Source organism: Talpa europaea, assembly GCF_964194135.1.
Source record: "Talpa europaea genome assembly, chromosome: 5".
Lineage (NCBI taxonomy): Eukaryota > Metazoa > Chordata > Mammalia > Eulipotyphla > Talpidae > Talpa > Talpa europaea.
Genome location: NC_140071.1, coordinates 88,527,864 through 88,549,119, shown reverse-complemented (window position 1 = coordinate 88,549,119; position 21,256 = coordinate 88,527,864). Strand labels below are relative to the sequence as shown.

The 21,256-nt window shown below is 39.3% G+C and overlaps 1 protein-coding gene across 1 annotated transcript in view; it reads right to left on the bottom strand.

Moving 5' to 3' along the window:
* FAM13A (family with sequence similarity 13 member A) overlaps positions 1-21,256 on the bottom strand; it is a gene marked incomplete at both ends in the record, with an annotated part of 225,394 nt that overhangs the window by 138,510 nt on the left and 65,628 nt on the right. Inside the window, 1 exon segment of the mRNA XM_084234137.1 lies at positions 3,526-3,679. Coding sequence (XP_084090263.1) covers positions 3,526-3,679 — 154 coding nt within the window.

The window sequence follows — 21,256 nt, the reverse complement described above, 5'->3', positions numbered from 1 at the left end:
ACCCGCATGCTTAAAAGGGACTCATTAATACTCAACTGCAGGAACACAAAAAGTTAATAAAAGCTTTGTTTACAAGGGAAGGGAAAATGAGGAAATGTACAACTCAGGGAGAAAAGAGGGAAATAAAGTCATAAATGTGTCCTACCTGTTCTGCTGACCTGGAATCCCAATGGCACACTGAGAGCTGGTGGGGAGCCATGAGCCGTGACGCCAAGAGAGCCCCCCTCCCAAGGCCCACATGTCTGGTTTTATACCAAACCTGGCTGCTTAACTCCACCCTCAGGTCGTCCCAGCAACCCTCCCTTTGGTGATGATGGGATTTGTCTTTCCCAATGTCTTGATGGCTTTGGTCCGGAGTGGGGATAGAGCCCGCAAAGCCTGTATGGAATTAGCTCAGGACATCTTTTCCCCCTAACAATTAATACTTCAATTGTTTGATAGCTACAGAAATTGTTCCTGGAGAAAACAGGGGGGAAAGGCCCCAACAGATTCCTATTGATGGAATTTTTGATGGGTTAAAAAAAAAATACCTACGAAGTGTTAAAACCTCTTAGTACCTGGTATGTATGTAAACTGTCAATGGTGATTTTCCCCTTGTAGTATTGTATACTTCAATTGTTTGATATCTACAGAAATTGTTTCTGGAGAAAATAGGGGGGAAAGGCCTCAACAGATTCCTATTGATGGAACTTTAGATGGGTTAAAAAAAAAATTTCCTACAAAGGACTGAATAGACTGTTAGAGACACACCTGATTTTTATTAAGTTTTCTTTGACATAATACTGGTAATTTTTTTTTGCATTTTGTTCTGAATCCACAGTTTTCTTGTTTTGAGTGACCAGGATCTGCAGCAAGGTTGTGTTTTTTTTCCAGCAAAGCTAACTTGTGCTTGCATTTTCTCTCCCCTTGATACCAACACAGCATAAAAATAGTGGCGTAATCTTTTACTACTTATCTCAGAGTCTGTTTTTGCATAACTTCCATAGGGATTTTGTCTGCTTAAACTAAAAAAAAAATTGGACATGAGTTTCATTGTGTGGCTTTGAGTGGAGTTCTTCCAGGAAGTTGAAACAGAGCTGAACCAAGGAGAGGAGAACCTGTTGCTTTGTTCATAGTGTTCCAGAGACCTCTAAAGAAGGTGAGGAAGCTTGCCTCCATTGGCAGGACTGGACAATCCAACCAACAAAAAAGTCCTGGTACCCTCAAGAAGCTGAAAGCTCAGGTGGAGTCTGAGACCAACTTTCTTCTTGAAGCCTACATGGACCAGATATCAAGAGTTTGCTCTGATCCTATATGGAGTATTCCAACAAAGCCAGCTAAATCGTTTAGTTATTCAGTCCTATGATTTTATGCAAAAATGGGTAATATGGTTTATTTTTTATTTATTTTTTTTAAGTTTCTTTTTTTTTTAAGATTTATTTATTTATTTATACAAGCACTGGGTACAGTCAGAAGCACGGGAGGGTGAGAGAATTCACCAGAGCCAAAGTGGGCAGCAGAGCAGGCAGACTGATGAAGTACACTGCTGAGGGGAGTAGCGGGTGGCAGGAGAGGTCTGCGCACCATGTGGGACCCTCCTCTGGTGGCTGGGGAGCAGCCGCAGCTTCGCAACCCAGCGCTCAACCGCTGCGCCACCAGGGAGGCCCCCCCCCCAAAAAAATGGATAATATGGTTTAAAAGTAGATTTAGTTTGCAAACTTTTGCTATGCTGCTGAAACAATTTGGGCTCAAGGTTGCGAGAATTTGTTTTTACATAAGTTGAACCAATTTTAAGACTTTTTTCCTGTGATTTTGACATATTTGCTGTCTTGTTTTGGCTAATGCCTCTACATGTTTTTTTTTTTTTTTTTTTTTTTGCTTGGACTGATGAACTGTTTTTCCAGGAATGGAGGACTTTTGCTTTCCACAATGGACAATACCAGGAAAGACTGGTTTTCTTTCACACCGGAACCTGAAAAATTTTCATCTGAGACTGTATCCAGCATCCATATATTTGATCTTCATCACCATGGAAATGGTGGCAAAAAGTGAAAGGGGGGAATTGTTAGGGGGAAAGGATATCCTGAGCTAATTCCATAAGGCTTTGCGGACTCTATCCCCACTCCAGACCAAAGCCATCAAGACATTGGGAAAGACAAATCCCATCATCACCAAAGAGAGGGTTGCTGGGACCACCTGAGGATGGAGTTAAGCAGCCAGGTTTAGTATAAAATTAGACATGTGGGCCTTGTGGGGCTCTCTTGGCTTCATGGCTCGTGGCTCCCCACCAGCTCTCAGCATGCCATTGGGATTCGCATGGGTGAGGACCCACAGTCAGGCAACCCTTTTAATACTGGGGTTGCCCTGTAACAACATCAATAAATAAGAGTATACCCTAGAGACTGCAAATTTTGATAGTCTCAGGAAACCTCCTGAAGGGACACCCCACCCATATCAGTTCTATCAGGATTTATTTCAGTATAAGTGAGAAAGAAATAAGATTCCTTTCCTACATCTGGAGGATTTGGATTGTATGATGTGACTCTCAATTGTATGTCTTTAAAGACCAATGTGCTTTTTACCTAATATATGAGGGATGCACTATATATCATCAGCCCATGTATAATTATGTATAATATTTAAATAGGATTCCTTTATAGGTTTTTAAATACTCTTTAAAATACTCTTCTTGGGGCCTCCTCAGTGGCCTGGGGGTTAAGACTCAGTACTACCACTGCTATAGCCCTCCACAGCCTGAGTTTGATTTCTGGCCAGGCGAACCCACATGGAACAGCAGACCTCACCTGTCTCACCTGCTGCTCCCCTCAGCAGTGTATTTCAGTAGGTTCACCTGTTCTGCTCCCCACTCTGTCTCTGGTGAATCCTCTCATCGCCCCCCTTTGGCCTATACCCCAGTTCTTCTGTGCAAAAATAAATATGTTAAAAATACCTCTTCTGTAATGACAAGATAAAAACCAACAAACAAAAAATGGAAAAAGAAGCAAACAAGTAAAAAAAAAAAAACAAAAACCAGAAACAAAACAAAATACATATGTTACTAAAAAAAAATACATGTAACAGTTATTAAAAACTATATACAGGAATTAAAATCTGACATGGTCCTTGGAAATATACCAGATGTAAGAGAGACAAAGACACAGTAAAAGCATCAGGAAGCTGCAGTGCAGTCAGTAAGCTAGTATTCCTAACACAGCCCTAAGCATGCATCCCTGCTGTGACTTGGGCTTCTTCCATAAGTGGAGGTGTGGCCAATCCACCCGAGCATTTGGTTCACAGAAATGCTTCTGAGATTTTATAGCAGTAAGAAAACTTCAATTCGCAATTACGCTCTAATCTTAGAAACATATACATCAGCCTAATAGACTGGAACAGAGAAAAGATTTCATAAAAAAGAATTCAGCAAACATAGGAATAGATAATCTGAAGTTAAACCCATAAGGGATTTTATTACAAAGAATAATTTAAAAGAAATATATTCCATTAAAAATACAGCAATACTGAAAACTAAGCACCAAAATTACTTACTTTTACTATGATAAGTCTTGCCAGATTTTCACACCTCTGGTTATCATTTTCTGTACACTCTACTTCAAACAAGGTATTACTGTTTTCTAATATTATAGCCATTATCTTGTTGCAGAGATTTTGTTCTTTCATACCTTCAAGTCCAGGAGGCACACTAGAAATAAGGAGAAAAATTAAGAGGAATTACTTCCTAAAAGTAAAATTCCTAGCACATATTTTTTTTAAATGTCAGGTTTGTATTTTGAAATGTCGTAAATGATTGATTAGCTTTCTTACAAGGACACACAGGATTTTCAACAAGCTTCATGGGCACACATAGGATATTGTCGCAACAATTGGCAAGTTCCAAGGATATAAATCAAGAGCTAGTGCTGAATAAGAAAAGTATCTGAAGAATGTGTAGATTAACATAGGCGCACCTAATATTCTGTATATTTTAGAAACTATTAACACACATGGTAACATATAAATAAAAGAAAAAGTAAAAAAGAACTAGTGTTACTAAGATAGTCTAGGTAAAGGAAATTGCAGTGAGGCAGGGTTAGAGTTTCTCATGCCCTGTTTGAACAGGTGGACTAATTCATGGACTGGCATCCCTATACAAATAATTTGACCCACCAAACTGACTTGGAGGCCCCATGAGAGACAAAGGTGTCAGATCCTGACTGATGATTATCTCAGTTTCCTAGAAGGAGACAAACAAGAGTCTCATGCACACTTGAAGTGTAATCCCTTTGCACATGCCCAGAACAAGCTATGCTGCTGCTCTCCTCTACCTCAAGGATCTAGTCTTTAAATATCTCCTCCTGGAGAGGGAAGAGAGAAGTGGGGAGGAGCACAGGGGACTGAGGTGATGGTGCACCGGTGCATTGGGGAAGGAAATTCTATGGGGACTACATCTTAGGGGGTGAGGGGAAGCAAATACTGTTTAAAAATGAACAGAAGATACCATAAGTAATATATATCATGGTATCATTGCTGAATTTAAAAACCCATCCCCCCATTTCTTACCCAACAGGCAACTGGGAGGCTTGAATGGATAAATGGAGTAGATGGAATTGCCATGGGAACTGGACATTAAGGTCATGATACAAAGTGCTAAGGATCCTTTATGGTAATTCAGATCAGCAGTCAGGACACACCCAAGATTAGTCATCCTAACCAATCAGTGATGCCTGGAGTATGGAGCCTTGGGACCCTCACTGCCTGTGCAGCAGACCCCTCCTGTCTTACTGCCTCTTTTAGTAGTGCATTTCAATAAATCTAACCATCCTGTTCTCTACTTGGTCTCTGGTTAATTCTTTCACCCCCATGCTCCTGGCGTACACCTGATTCTCCCCCACAGCAATGCAGAAAGCTTCAGTTTGGAAGAATATAAGTATCTTCTTCAGTAACATATAAAATTGACAATGGATTAGCAGGAGAATTATGGGGAAAATCCTATAAATCAATAAAAATATGAATAAAAGAAAGACAAAAGACTTAAGTTGGAAAACTCAGAAGATAATATCTACATGGTGATGAATCTTATGAAAAGTCACTTCACTTAGTAACCAGTGAAATACATTAAAAAAGTAACATTGAGGTATCATTTAATACCCATCTGTATTAGTTTCATGTGGGTGCTATATAACAAATTACCACAAATATGGTGGCTTAAAACAGAAATTTATTCACACAGTTTTGGAGCCCAGAATTATAAAATTATCACTGGGCAGAAATCCAGATAACAGGAGGCCCACACTCCCTACCGAGGCTCTCGTTGAGATCCTGTGCTTTGCCTCTTCTAGTTCCCTGGCTGGCAGCATTCTCGGCTGTGGCTCCATTACTTTAATCTTCAGCCAAGGCCAGCATCTTCAAACTTCTCTCTGGTCTGTTCTCACATGGCCTTTCCCTCTGTGTATGTGCTCTACCTCTCTAGGCCTCCTCTTTATAAGAATATATGTATCGCTTCTCGGCCTTTTGGCTAAGATCAAGTGTAAGAATATATGTAATTGCATTAAGTGCCCAACCAGATAATCCAGGATAATTTCCTTATCTCAACATCTGTTTTAATTACATCTCCAATATCACCTTCCCCCCTCAAATAGGTCACATTTACAGATTTCAAGGATTATAACATACTTCTAGGAGACATTATTCAGTCTAGTACTTTATTGGTGGGATATACACCTTAAGGTGACTTCCAGTGAGTCATATCCTGTATTTCCCTCGGGTGTCAACAGAACCTATGACTTGCTGCTGACCAACAGTATATGACAAAGGTGATGTGATGTCACTTCTATGATTATGTTACTTTACTTGAAACTCAGTCTTAGCAGACCAGACTAAGGCCTGCAGAGATAAGCTGCCTTCTTCAGAGATAGCCTGAGAGAACCACGTGGCAGGTAACTAATGTGACCTCCAGGCCTCTAGCTCACAGACAGTAAGAAGTCGGGTTCCTTAGACATGCTGCTGCAAGGATAGTAGTTCTGAAAACTTCTGTCAAGAGCCTGGAGTCAGATTCTTTCCCATGCTTCTGAAAATACAGCCCAGATGACACCTTGATTTCAGCTTTATGAGACCAAGAGGAGAGGATCTAGCTAAATTACACCTGGCCTTCTGATGCATGGATACCAGGAGAACCAATTCTTATTATTTTAAGCCACTAAATTTGTGATTTGTCATACAACTAATTGAGAACTAATTCATAGTTTTGAGACAGCCTAGGTAAAAGAAATTGCAAGCTGGTAGGATAAGAGCTGCCCCATGTTCTGTTTGAACAGGTGAACGAAATTACAGACTGGCAAGCCCTGTCCAAACAATTTGGCCCACCCGACTGGCTCACCATGAGGCTCCATGAGAGCCCGATTGATAATTACCTCATAATTGCCTAGAAGGAGATTAAGAGCCCATATGCCCACATGCCCAGTTGCAATGTAACCCATCTACCCATGCCCAGGTGTAGTACAATTGTAGGGTAAGGTAAAAGGTATCATGCTTTTCTGCCCTCCCGCCACTAGGATAGATGACGGAACCCTGTGGTCCTGAATGCATGCCTGATGGCGGGCACCTGGAGTAGGGTGTGGGCATAGGTAGATGGGATTTGACTGGGCTTTTAAGGGCGGCATCACGGGGATGCCAGCAGGAGAAGCCAAGAATGAACAGAAGCCGAGAGAGAAGCAGAGAAGAGAGCCCAGATAGAGTGAAGACTTGCTGGGGGCTGTGTACCTGGTAATCCCAATAAAAGACCTGCAAAAACCACTGAGGACTCTGATTCCTCCTTTACCCGGTCTGCTGGATCAGAAAACCTGCACTGTGTCCTGTCCAGCCCTTTACAGTTGGCATAAGTCGGCAAGATGATCCATGCAGACAGGTATGGAGCCCTCCGAAAACCTGGTGGGACTAGGGAGTAACAGACTGTGTTTCCCTATGATGATGCTGGAGGCGTCATGGTGGCACAGGAGAGGGAAAAAGGTCTGGGAGCTGCAGGACGAGACCTCGCGTGAAGGAGACGCCCGAGAGGACCAGCCAACGACCCCTGAGGCAGCAAGAATCATCGGCGAAAGAGGACCACAATTCGGAGCTCGCCAGTGCTGATGGCAGGGAGAGGCCTATTGGACTTGGACTGACAATCCTGCCAGAAGGTGGAGGAACTTTGGAAAGTTGTTTTTGGGACCCTGGGGGAGGATGCTATTGTTTGTACACCCCCAGAGATGGGAATCTGGGGGTGGCCAGTGGGCCTTGATAGCCAAAAGCAGCCTGTGTATGCCCAGCAGCTAGGCAGGGAGAAAAGCCAACTGAGAAGGCAAAAGCTGTTACTGATGCTAAGTTTGGGAAGCCTTGAGCGGCTGTTAAGCACTAAGTAAGCTGAAGAAGGACAGTGAGTCTCATAAAATCACCTGTGGGTGATGCCCTGCTCGTTGTCGAGTGAGGGTGAGGAGCTGAGGAACCTGTCCTTGGGGGATGGGTGGGGAACGTGGTTTGGGGTGGAGCCCAAGCTGAATGTAGAGTTTGTATCCAAGGATCCCCGACCCATGTACTTGTGCAGTGGGTTGGCCTAAGTGCAGGGGTTTGCAAGTCGCATTGGTGGCTATGAAGGCCGAAAGTTGGAGCGATGCAGACAGAAATCCTGAGGGTTGGCGATTACCCCCAACTGAATAGAATCACCAATCCCAGAGTGAGCGCATCCTGGGGGTGGATGCTGTGTGTGGCTTGTAGCCGAGACTACAGCCAGGGAAGGCCAGGAAGCCTGACGGCTCCTGGTATGTTACAGTAGATACCGTAAGTGATTCCCCTTTCTCGTATGAGCAGTGCCTTCGGCAGCAGATTTGGTGGCTCATCTGCTGGTACCAATAATTGTCTTTTGCCACTAGGTTGGGGCCCTGTCTGGACTTATTTGTGTTCTGTTGTATTTTGTTGTTATATTGTGATGTATTTGCTTTTGTGGGCCATGGCTGCATCATTTATGTTTGCTAAGAAAATTGTATATATGAAGACTATATGGCAGAAAACCCTGAGGGGGTGGACTGTAGGGTAAGGTAAAAGGTATCAGGCTTTTCTGCCCTCCTGCCATCAGTATAGATGACAGAACCCTGCGGTCCTGAATGCATACCTGATGGCGGGCATCTGGAGTAGGGTGTGGGCATAGGTAGATGGGATTTGACTCAGCTTTTAAGGGCGGCATCACGGGGACACCAGCAGGAGAAGCCAAGAACGAACAGAAGCCAAGAGAGAAGCAGAGAACACAGGAGAACCCAGATAGAGTGAAGACTTGCTGAGGGCTGGGAGGCCTGCCAGCCTCCCGGCCCCCCTGCCTGCCGTGTACCTGGTAATCCCAATAAAAGACCTGCAAAAACCACTGAGGACTCTGATTCCTCCTTTACCCGGTCTGCTAGAACAGAAAACCTGCACTGTGTCCTGTCCAGCCCATACAACAATCCAGAACAAAATATGGCATTGCTTTCCTCCCTGCCTTTAGTATCTACCCTTTAAGTATCTGTTCCTAACTCCAATGATTTAGGCTAAATTCTCCTTTCCTGTACAGACTCCCTTGTGCATGAGTCTCTTTAAAAAAGCCTTGTCTGATTCAACTACACTGTAACGCAACCCACCCATTCTGGGTAGGTTTATTAACGATTCTAGCAGCCACATGCTCTTCGCCGTTGTTTGTAGTCGCCGATCTCCTCCGTACACTCCACTGCACTCCTCCACCTTCGACACCGCACCACCACCCTGCACTCTGCTGCGCCACCCTTATAAACCAGTCTCTTAGCTCAGGTGTACCCACTTACGCATGTCCACATCCTACTCCAGGTGCCCGCCATCAGGCCCGCCATCAGGCACGCATTCAGGACCTCAGGGTTCCGTCATCTATCCTAACGGTGGAGGGCAGAAAAGCCTGATATTTTTTCCTTACCCTACAACACCTAGAGCTCTCTGGTGCTTTCAACTAGAAGGCAAGTACCCTACTCCTTAGGCAGCCTGACAGGTAAAAGTGGGTCCTTCTGTAACAGACATCTATATGTGGGTGTGGCTTTGGAACTGGATAGTGTAAGGAGACCGGAAGAATTTGTGTAGCATGACAGAGGAAGTCTAAAATACCTTGATCAGACTGTTAGTTAGAAATCTGGATTTTAAGAATACTGCTGGTGAGAACTCATAAGGAAATGAGTAACACTGTATTGGAAGCTGGAGGAAGGGAGATCCTTATTCTTTTGGTAGAAAGTTCCATGAAAATTCACCCTGCAGTTATATGGGAAGCAGAACTTGTAAGCAATAGGCTTGGACACAGTTCAAGAGATTTTTCAAGCAGTTTTGAAAGCACTACCTGGTTTATTCGTTCAATTTATATAATAAAATGCAAGAGAGAGAGAAAAATTAATGTTAGAAATGTTAAATAAAAAGGAAATGGAGCTTGATTTTAAAAATTCTGACTACAGATGGTAAAAGTCACTAAAATCAAGCATTTCATAGTCGGGCAAACAGGTTTGATAGAAAAGGTCAAGAATTTGACCATATAACCTTTTGCTAAAACCTAGGAAAGATCAAAAGCTCAGATTACTCAGTAACACAAAGGTCCCTTTTCAGGTGATGAAGGGCGTGTCTGAAAGACCTTTTCAATCAAACCAGAGGCCTCTAGGAATTTAAAGGCATTTTCTCATGAGCCTGAGACAAAGAGAAGTTATTTTGAAGGGATCTATGGATATGTCTTTTCTAATATAGTGAAATCCACAGAAGACTTTTAGGTTTTTGAGAAATCATCTTCAGCAGAAATGCTGCGAGCTAGGCATGAAAGGAACATAAGTCTGTGGGCTTTGTTGAAGGAGCAAACTCTGAGCCTGTGCATGATGTCCTGAATGAACTCTACCCCCTGATTTTTTTTTTTAAAGATTTATTTATTTATTTATACAAGCACTGGGTACAGTCAAAAGCGCGGGAGGGTGAGAGAATTCACCGGAGCCAGAGCGGGGAGCAGAGCAGGCAGAAGGACCGAAGTACACTGCTGAGGGGAGCAGCGGGCAGCAGGAGAGGTCTGCACACCATTTGGGACCCTACTCCGGTGGCCGGGGATTGAACCAGCGCTGTGGAGGCTGCGGGCAGCTTCGCAACCCAGCGCTCAACCGTTGCGCCACCGGGGAGGCCCCCACCCTGATTTTTTATGGATTACACCTCTGTCTCCACATCGAAGAGATCTCAGATGCAGAAGGTTACTGTGAAATTGACTTCTTGTATGGGGGTTGCTGAGAAATAGGGGTGGAGTTAAACTGGAAACTGGAATATAAGTGGACATATGTGGGCTCTGGCTCTCTTGCATTTCTGGCTTTTGACTTTAGACTTGTACCTTCTTAGCTCAGACGGTATTACTGGTGGGACCCATCCACTAGTCAATCTTTTCTCTCACTCTCTTTTTCTCTCTTCCCCCCTCGCTCCCTTTAGGGTAAATGATTCTCAGGCTTTTCTGCCCTCCTGCCATTAGGATTGATGATGGATCTCAGTCCTTAATGAATGCCCTATGGAGGGCACCTGGAGTGGGATGTGGGCATATGTAGGTGGGTTCACCTGGGCTAAGATGGGGCTTATAAGGGCAGCATCGCGGAACAGAACCACCAGAAGGAGAACAAAAGAGAAGAAACGGACCACCAGAAGAGAACCAGCAGAGAAGCAGAGGCCACAAGAGATGCCAGAGAGCCCAGAAAGAGTGAAGGTTCGCCAGGGGCTGGGCGGCCTGCCGGCCTCTCGGCACCCCTGCCTGCCGTGTACCTGGTAAGCCCAATAAAAGCCTGAAAAAGCCATCGAGGGCTCCAGGACTCTCCTTTACCTGTCTGCATAGGATCATAGAGAACCTGCATTGTGCCCTTCCTGCCTCTACACTTCCCCAGCCCCATTTTCCTTCAAATAAACCTTTTTTTTTAATTTATCTCTATATGTCTGCTTTTAGGTCTTATTCTGAGTTCTTAAGTGAGGACTCACCCATTTCCCCCATGGCTGCCAAAATTCTATTGGTGAGAAGCATACTGATAAAACTGGTCAGCTGCAAACATGCACTCACTGCCTTTTCTTAAAAATGAAGGTGCACTTAGAATGCAGAACCAAGAACCAGAGTGCAAAGTTGAAATGTTCCTTGAAACCCAGTTAAGAGAGTCCCAACATTTTGATCACTGGCTTTTTAATTTTCCTTTTGCTTAAAACAGAATGCCTACAACTGTTAATAACTGGGCCTCCCTGGTGGTACAAGGGGTTAAGACCCAACCTCTGAAGCTATCTGCAGCCACAAGTTCGATCCCCAGCAGGGAACAGCCCACATGGCACAGCAGACCTCTCCTGTCTCCCTCGCTGCTTTCCTCAGCAGTATTTCAGTCAGTCTGCCTGTTCTGTTCCCCACTCTGTCTCTATGAATCCTCTCACACACACACCCCCCCACACCTCTGGGCTATAACCCAGTTCTTGTATGCATAAATAAATAAATCTTTAAAAAAAAAAACAAAAAATTGTTAATAACCTAAGTTTCTTTCATGTTAGGTATGTTGTGGTTGGTAACTTCTTTATTCCGCTTCATCCTCTATGAACCAACCTTTTTCAGTTAGAGTCACAATTAGTTTTCAATCTTTGTTGCAAGCTATCTGGTATAACAAAGGAGAAAACTTTGCACATTTTTGCTTATTTAGAAATTAAATTAGATTTGCCATATTCTACACAATGAAATTAATCTCAACCAATATGGTTCTTTAATTAAATGAAAGTTATAGTTAAGTGACAGAAACCCACATTCCCTAAGACTGCTTTCATCAATATTGTAGAAGTTTGCTGGAAATAGCAGTCACAATTATAAATTAGTGTTATAGTTATTCCCATTTATAAAAACATCAATTTTAAATTTGCTATTTTTAAATAACCAACAAGGCAAAAAAACAAAAACAAAAAAACAAAAAAACTCTAAGGAGAGAACTCTGAGAAGATGATAGTGTAGGGAGTGGCAGGATTCTGACTCCCCACCTAGACAACAACTGCACTGGCAAATTCTGTCTTAAATAGTTTGGAAATTTGGAATCTATTGAAGACTCTTAACTGCAAGGGTAAGATTGGACAAGTAAATTTCAGCTCTTAGATCAGTAGCAGTCACTGATTCCTAACTCTGACCAGATGATAGGCAGCTGGTGAAATGTTATAAAGAAACATACAGGAATTAGCTAGGACGGGTAAAAAGACTTTTCTTACAAGTAACATGTGCTTTGGTTGCTGGTTGCTGCTTCTGAGGTGCAGACAAGGTGGACACTCATTGTTGTACATCCTTCTACCTTCCCCATCCCTCCAGCTCTGTTGCAAGCCCCTTTCCAGTTGCAGTGATTTCTAGAGGATTTAATGGGTGGTATCCATTTTCCCTCCCTTCTGTAATAGGGGCTGCTGCAGCTCCCTGATGCCAAAGAGGAGGATCAGCTTAGTAGCTAGTTTTGATGGCTGACACTAGTTTGAGCTGCAGAGAGAGACCCATGGTGCACAGGGCCAGCCTGGCAAGCTCAAAATGATAGCCTGCACTCCAGCCACTTGGAGTTATGTTCCAGCTGCTCAGTGAGCATCTGATCTGCTAAAGCTCATTCCAGCACCATGGCTCTGCTGCAGGACCTGAGCCCAGTGCTAATACAATACTGCCTAACTTCAGCACAGACTGGGTATGGATGCACTGGACAGGGTTCCACTTTTGAATAGCACACAGGAATTATAAATGGGTCAATCAGATTCAAGTTTGACCAGCACCAATCAAAAAACTGGAATTGTAAATGGGCCAATCAGGCCTGAAAGGTGAGGATCCTGAGGAATATAAGCCAAGGCAGCAGCCAGCCTGAGACCAATCATCAGTCACCCATTCATCAGATAATTTCAGACACATCTGTTCAATACTTCGTGACCTTCGCAGACAAACCTCTGTAGATTTCTGAGACCTTCACATCTGATCTGTTTCAAACTAGCCTAGTGGCTGCTCCCCTACCTTTAGGCCTACCTCTGACATCACCTGTTGACTGGTGTTGACTAGTATTGGTGTCTGTTCCCTAGGTACCACCTATAAAAGAGCTGTCTGCCACTGGCTTATGCCTGGCACCTCTAAGAGCTGTTACACTGGTGACTGGTACCTCTGGCATTGCCCCCTGCTGACTGGTGCTGATTGGCACTGCTGACCCATGACTGAGAAGATTTAAGTTTATCCTTTAGGTTGACATTTGGAACAGGGAGAGCCTATAACAATTAAAAAGAAAGAAAAGCTCAGAGCAATGTAAACAAACAAACAAACAAGCAAAAAAAAAAAAAACTCATCAAAACAACAAACATGGCAAGGGCAGGGAAATTTGACTTCAAGAGTTACCATATTATTAGATTTAAATAGTCAGTGCTCAACAAAAAAATTTTTAAACAAGAGCATACAAAGAAAAGGTAAAGTATAGCCTATTCAAAAGAAAAAAATGAATCAACAGTGTGTCTCTGAAAAAGATTGAAGGTAGATTTACTAGATATACTCCTTAAAACAACCATCTTAAAGATATCCAAAGAACTAAAGGAGAATGTGAAGATATTCAAGAAAATTATGTGTAAACAAAATGAGAATATCAATAAAGACAAAGCCTAAAAAAGAAACCAAGAAGTAATTCTGAAGCTGAAAAATACAATACCTGAGATGAAAATTTTAATAAGGGATTAATTCAAAGGCTGATTTCTGCAAGCAAAGAAAAGCCATCAGTGAACTAAAAGCTAGGGCAATGGGAATTATTGAGTTTGAAGTATAGAAAGAAAAAAAAGCTGAAGAAAAAGAATGAATAAAACCTAAGAAAAAACAAAAGGCATCTAACTTGAAAAGAAGAGTGAAAATTATATCTATATGCAGATGTTATTATCTCGGATGTAGAAAACATAAGATTTTTGCAGAAAACTTTTAGAACTAATATTAAATTCAGCAAAGCAGAGTATAAAAAGTCAACAAAAATCAGTTGCATTTTTACACACAATGAAAAATCTGAAATTAAAGTTACAAAAGCAATTCCATCAAAAAGACTAAAATACTTAGTAGCAACTTAGCCAAAGAGATAAAAGACTTGTCCAATAAAACCTACAAAAGACTGGTTAAAGAAATTAAAGAAAACAAATAAGTAGAAACATATCCCATATTCATAGATCAGAATACTTAGTATTATAAAAAATATCAATACCACCAAAGCTATCTACAGTTTCAATGCAATTCTACTAAAATTGCAATGGCATTTTCTACAGAAATAGAAAACCCATACTAACTCATATGGAATTTCATGGGAGCATGAAAAGTCAAAACAATCTTCAAAGAAAAAATAAAAACTGGAGAATTTACCCTTTTTGATTTTTAAAATTAACCCTTTTGGATTTTAAAAATTAATTCAAATCCACCATAATCAAGATACTGTGGTATTGGTACAAAGACAGAAATACAGATCAATGGCATAGCCCAGACATAAATCCTTGTGTATATGGTCAAATTAATTTTGACAATGGTGCCAAGATCATTAAATGGGAAATTCTTTTCAACAATTGGTGCTGGGAAAATTGGATATTGATGTGTAAAAATATTAAATTGGATCCTTACCTAGCATCATATGCAAAAAAAAAAAAAAATGTATCATGGACTGAAAACTCTTAGTAGAAAAAATGTCAGACAAAAAGAGAAGATTCACAGCATTGAAATGGAAATTATTTCTTGGATATGACACCCAAAGAATAGGTAGCAAAAGAAAAAAAGACAAATTGGACTTCATGAAAATTTTAAAAAACTGTATCGAGATACTATTCATAGAGTAAAGGTCATACCACAGAATGGGGTAAAAATATTTTCAAATTATCTCTGTGATACTGGGTTAATAACTAGCACATATAAAGCAACTGACAATTCAACAACAAACAACTTGGAAAAAAAATTGGCAAAGGCCTTGACTAAATTTTTCTCCAAAGATGATATACAAATGGCCAATAAGTACATGGAAAGATTCTCAACATCACTAATCATTTGGGAAATATAAATGAAAACTATGAAATATCACCTCACATCCATTAGGATGCCTATTACCAATAGAGAAATTCAAATCTTATACACCGTTGAAGCAAATGCAAAGTACGGATGCTACGGGAAAGAGTATGGCAGTTCTCCTCGCAATTAAAAATAGAATTACTTTGTGATTCAGCTAATCCACTTCTGAATGTATTTCCAAAAGCGCTGAAAGCAGGGTCTAGAAGAGAGATTTGCACACCTGTGTTCATAGCAGCATTATTCACAATAGACAGTATGTACCATTTGATGAAAGACTAGGTAAGCAAAATGCGGTATTTACATAAAATGGAATAGTCTGCCTTAAAATGAAAGAAAATTCTGCAACATGGTACAGCATGGATGAACTTTGACAACAGCATGCTAAATGAAAGGAAAGCATAAAAAGACAAAAGCTATATCATTCCACTTATATGAGGTACTTGAAATAACCAAAATCATAAAGGCAGAAAATATAATGGTGGTTGCCAGGGGCTGCAAGGGAGGGAAGAATGAGGAGTTAGTGTTTATTAAGTTTTGAATTTCCATTTTTCAAAATGAAAAAACAATGGAGATGGATTGTGGTGAAGGATACACAAAATGTGAATGTCTATTAAAGACCACAGAAATATACAGCTACATTTGTTTATGATAGTATATGTTAAGTTGTGTGTATATCTTCCCACAATTAAAAACAACTAAAAAACAAGGACTGTCTTCTCTTCCTCTGCATTGCACAATAGGCACAATAAGACTGATATCTGGCTCTTATGACTCTTCAGTTGTGACTGCCTATGAAAGGCAGATAAAATTATTAAAACAATATACATTTGCAATAATCACATCACATTACCATGTTAGATATATACATTGTATGCATTGCTGCACTTTATTATATGAAGATTAATGTTTATTCTTCAATGCAAATACCTGTTCATATATATGTATATATAAAATAAAGTCTAGATTGAGTATAAAAGCCAATTTTAAAAATATTTAAAAAAATTAGTCTAGCCCTATTTTAACTTGTCCTGTTACATTTGAAGGCTACTCTAAATGGCATATTTAAGCTTTCATGAACATCACACAAAAAGTTTGCTATGCCATTAACTGTAAAACTTTTAGTGCTGTGAAATTTGAACATAACCTTCAGAGTGTCTAATAGTCACTCAAGGCCCATGTGTCACACATGACTGGTGGGACAATGATTGAAGACTTACTCTGGTTTAGGCATTGTTAACATGGGTGCTCTCACTCCCACTGGGGCAAACCAGTTCTGGTACACACAGAATACAGACATAGATATATAATGTATTGATGGTGTAGTATTTAATTGGTAGAAGGGGGTTTATTAGGAAAAACAAGTCTGAAAAGGCTCCTTGGAGGGAGAGAAGATTGAGAAACACTGTAATAGTTAAATATTGGCTCCAAATATAGGTTCTAGTTAGATGTGAACAGTGCAGAGAAGCCTGTGATAATTGGAGTAAGAGGTTAGGTGTGTCAAGGGAATTAGGGATTTTGAATTAGAAATCTTGTGTTCAAGTCTTATCTGCACTACTTGTATAGTTTTCAGAAGGTTGTTTAATTGAACCTTAGTGTCTTCATTTGTAAAACAGACATGTTGATAATATTAATGTTGTAGCCATCTTGTAAAAATTAATTTTCAGAAGTTCTGCTTTGCAAAACAATGGAGTTATAAAACAGAGTTTAAGGGCCTCCCTGCTGGTGCAAGTGATTAAGACGCAACCTATGAAGCTGTTGGCAGCTACTGCAGCATGAGTTTGATCCCCAGCCAGGGAGCTACCCAAATGGCACAGCAGACCTCTCCTGTCTCGTCCCAGGCTCCCCTCAGCAGTATGTTTCAGTTAATCTGTCTGTTCTGTTCTCTGCTCTATCTCTGGTGAATCCCCTCACTCCCACACCTCTGGCCTGTATCCCAGTTCTTGTATGCATAAATAAATACATCTTTAAAAAAAAAAAGACAGTGTTTACCAGGTCCTGGGGTTAGAGGATGGGCTGACTAAAGGAACATGAAAGAACATTATGAAATGATGGAAATGGTCTATCTTAATTGTGATGGTGGATATATGATTATGACTGTCAAAACTCAGAACATGACACTAAAAAGGATGCATTTTACACAATGTAAAATTTTACCTCAAGAAATAGATATTTAAAAAAGGTGCCCTGCAAACTATAAATACTCATGCCAATGTTTTTATTTCAAGTGTAAGATTCTATATAAAAACCTTAGTGTAAGATTTTTATATATACAGATACTTTTATCTATATAGAGATAGATTTTATCTACATATCTATATATAGTGTCATCTGCAGATAGTGATAGTTTTACTTCTCCCTTTCCAATTTGGACTCCTTTTATAATTATCTCTTGCCTAAGTGTTCTAGCTAGGACTTCCAGTGCTATGTTCAACTGAAGTGGTGAGAACGGCCATCCTTGTCATTGACTAGATCTTAGCTGAAACTTTCAGTTTCTCATCATTGACTATGAAGCTAGTAGTGGGCTTGGCAAGTATCAAGCATTTATTCACTACAAATAACCATCTACTAAGTCTCCAACCATTTTTCCCACTTATGATAGAATAAAAAGAAACAACTAACATTGTTGTATTCTCTTTCAATCTGTTTCTTTTAATCTTTCTATTCAACATTTTAGTTATCCTTTTCAGCTTTCTTACACTGACTACTTTCATATACACAAAGTCTTCTTAATCTAAATCATTAATAAATTATCTTAATCTAAATCATTAATAAAAAGGCTTAAATAGGTCAAGAGTGATGAGAAATTTTATTTGCAACCTCTCTTTGGAGTGCCATCATTTGATTCATTGATACTCTTAGAATGATTGTTCACCCCAGGCCTGAATGAATGGACACAATTGTGTTATCACTAGATCACATGCCCAATCTTGTCCACATATATTCCACAGAGACATTATAGCCATAACTCATTATTTTGAAATTAAAAAATGCTGACATGCTGGGACACTACATCTTATGTAGTTCTTTGCAAAATATAAATTCATTACTGATAGCAATCATTGAAGACTAGGCTTAGTAATCACATTAAGAAGCATGGAAGTTTCTGAATGTGTACTGTCCTGTCTCTGAATATCTTGTGATTGACCTATATTAGATTATAGGGTATGAATAAAAATTTATTATAAAAGAAAAGCTGGAAGATTTTTTAAAAAGATAACATTCAATAATAAAGTTCCTAATGTTTCTAAGAATTGGGGTTAAGCAATGGAAACTGAAATTTCCAGAACTGTTTTTGTAATTGGTTCCACCCTTGGCAATATTTCCCTTCTTAAGAACTACTGATATTAATGTTTCCAGGCATTCAATTTATCTTATACTTGTCCGCTTCCAATTTTGCCTCATATTAGACAATTTATAAACAGTGCGATGCATTAATCTAATTGATAGATCTCTTCTACTTAAAAGCACTAATATAACATAAACTTAAGTGAAAATTCTAGACATCAATAATTACCCATTCATGTCTATACATTATTTTGGACAAACTGGAAAAAGTTGTATCAGTTATATGTCTGCAGATATCCAGATGATTTACATCAAGTTAACAAGTACTTGGGAGTAAATAAAAACTTTATACTGTATAATTCATTGTGCTATCTATTTTAGATACATGTTTCAACTGAAACGGAAAAAAAAATCAAACAAAAAAAAAAACACCACCCATTTTACTTCACCCATATGAAGGAAGTTATTAAGCCTATAAAGTGATAAAAGTTAAGTAGAAACTACATTTAATAAATAGACTGGAATATCATTATTACCATTTTCAAGAGTTTTCAAAAAATTGCTATATAAATAAACTGTAAGTCTCATGAATCTCAGTTAAAACATGGTGAAAATATAAAGGACAAAAATGACCAGCTTATTCTTGTTTTATTCTGCACTATGTATAAATACACTTACTTTATTCTAATGCCCATTCTAACCACTAGCCCACTGAATACTTCAGGAAAGCTTTTTCAAGTAGCAAACTTGACTAACTCAAACCTCAAATTTCAGCTTTTTGCCTCCTTTTTTTACTGTGGTTTAAAAAAATAATGTAAAATTTACCATTTTAACCATATTGTAGTGTGAGTTCAGTGGTTTTTAGTTATATTGTTGTGAAAGATTCCCTCCTACCACAATATTTCATCTAGCAAAACTGAAATCCAATCGCCATTAAACAACTTCCCTTTTCCCACTGGCCCTAGTCCTTGGCAAGTAACATTCTATTTTCTGTTCCTATGAATTTGACTACTTCATATGTCTCACATAAGTGTAATTATATATATACACTTATATATATACACAAATTATATATATATTACTTATCCTTTTGTGGATTTATTTCATTTAGCACAAGGTCCATGTTTAAATACATTGTCACAAATGACAGAACTTTCCTTTTAAGGTTGTACAATATTACATTTTATATATAGACCCTATTTTATTTATCCACTCATCTGTGACAGATGAGCAACCAGAGGGTTGCTTTTACTCCTTGTTTTTTGTGTCTTGCTTCCTCTTCTATTGAAGTGTTAAACAGCAACAAGATGGTTAAAGTAACATAAACAATGGAATAAGAACAATGTGCTAATTCTAAAGTCAGCCTTACCCAACCAAAATGAGAAAAATGTTTGAAAATGACATAAGCATTTAGTGAAACTGTTCACTTGTGAAAAAAATAAAAGAATAAAATGTCAAGACTCCCTAAGTTCAGTCTGTATGCCTAAAACTAAGCCAAAGTGGGCCTTGAAAAAATTCAAAATAAGACAAATTCATTTAAGTAAAACATAATAACTTATGAGGTATAATAAATTTCTGTGTTCTTCAAAGGCATTTTTTTTCATTTTTCAGAAAAGCTAAATACATTGTCAGTACCAAAATTTAAAATGAATTTATGAGCATGAACTTACTCCTCAATTGTTATTTTATTTTTAAGGAAGCCCAGAGGAATGCTACTATCCAGGGAGAGTTTGAACACTTTCTAAACACTGAACTCTCATCCATCCATCCATCCATCCATCCATCCATCCATCCATCCATCCATCCATTCCTCCCTCCTGCCCTCCCCAACTAACCAAAGTAGCAAAGGCTAGGCACTGACATTTCTAAGGTGGATAAATTAGATGCCTGTTCTAAAGAAATTTACAAGTAGAATCTGGAGGAAACAGGAAGAAGATAACTGTTAGCAGACTTGAACAACTACATAAAAGACAACAAGGATGCAAAATGAAGTACTTTCAAAATGCTATGAGCACCCCAAGAACAGTATTTGTTGCTTATTTTTCCCACCACCACCATTTATCTATTTTCTGGCTCTTATTTTCTTGATTCTAATCCCATCAGGATATCACTCCATAATGACCCTTTAATGGCACGCACAAAGATTTTCTTAAGATTGCACAATATTTATTCTTCATACTTTCTGTAGTTTTGGTTGCAGCAAAGCACAAGGGAAAAGGCCTCTCAATTTAAAAGCAAGTTCAGAATGGCTAATATAATCTGATTATAGGCAATCCCCATGTAGCAAACAAGTTGTGCTTTACAAATTCACATTGTAAATCAATTTAGACTATAGAAGACATTCTCTAATAGGACAAAAAGTTAGCATTGTGTTTAGATTCTTATGCCACACTCCAAAAAATTTAGTTAACACATTAATTAGATTTACATTACTCATAATATAAATACCACTAGGATAGTGACAGTACCTCATCATGTTTTAAAGAATATCTTCATGAATTTGTTCAGTCTCCTAAGAAATGTAACAAAAAATGTTAAGTAGTATAAGGAAAAAAAGAACATTTATTGAGCATTTACTACATGTTGGACACTGTGCTAAACACTTGACTTCATGTTGATTTAATCCTCTTAACAATTTTAAGAGGAAACTCCTGTTACCATCCCTGTCAAAGATAAACACCATTATGCAAGGTTTTGAAAAAAAAAAAAACAGACATGAGAGACTATATCCTATATGATTCCATCTATATGAACTGTCAAGAAAATAAAAAGAAAGTAGATTATTGGTTGCCTGGAGATTGGCTTAACTATGAAATGAATGTGAGGGATCTTATTGGAGGATTAAAAAATGTTCCAAAACTCATTTGGTGATGGTTATACCCCTCAGCAAAGTAACTAAAATAACCAAATTATAAACTTGGAATT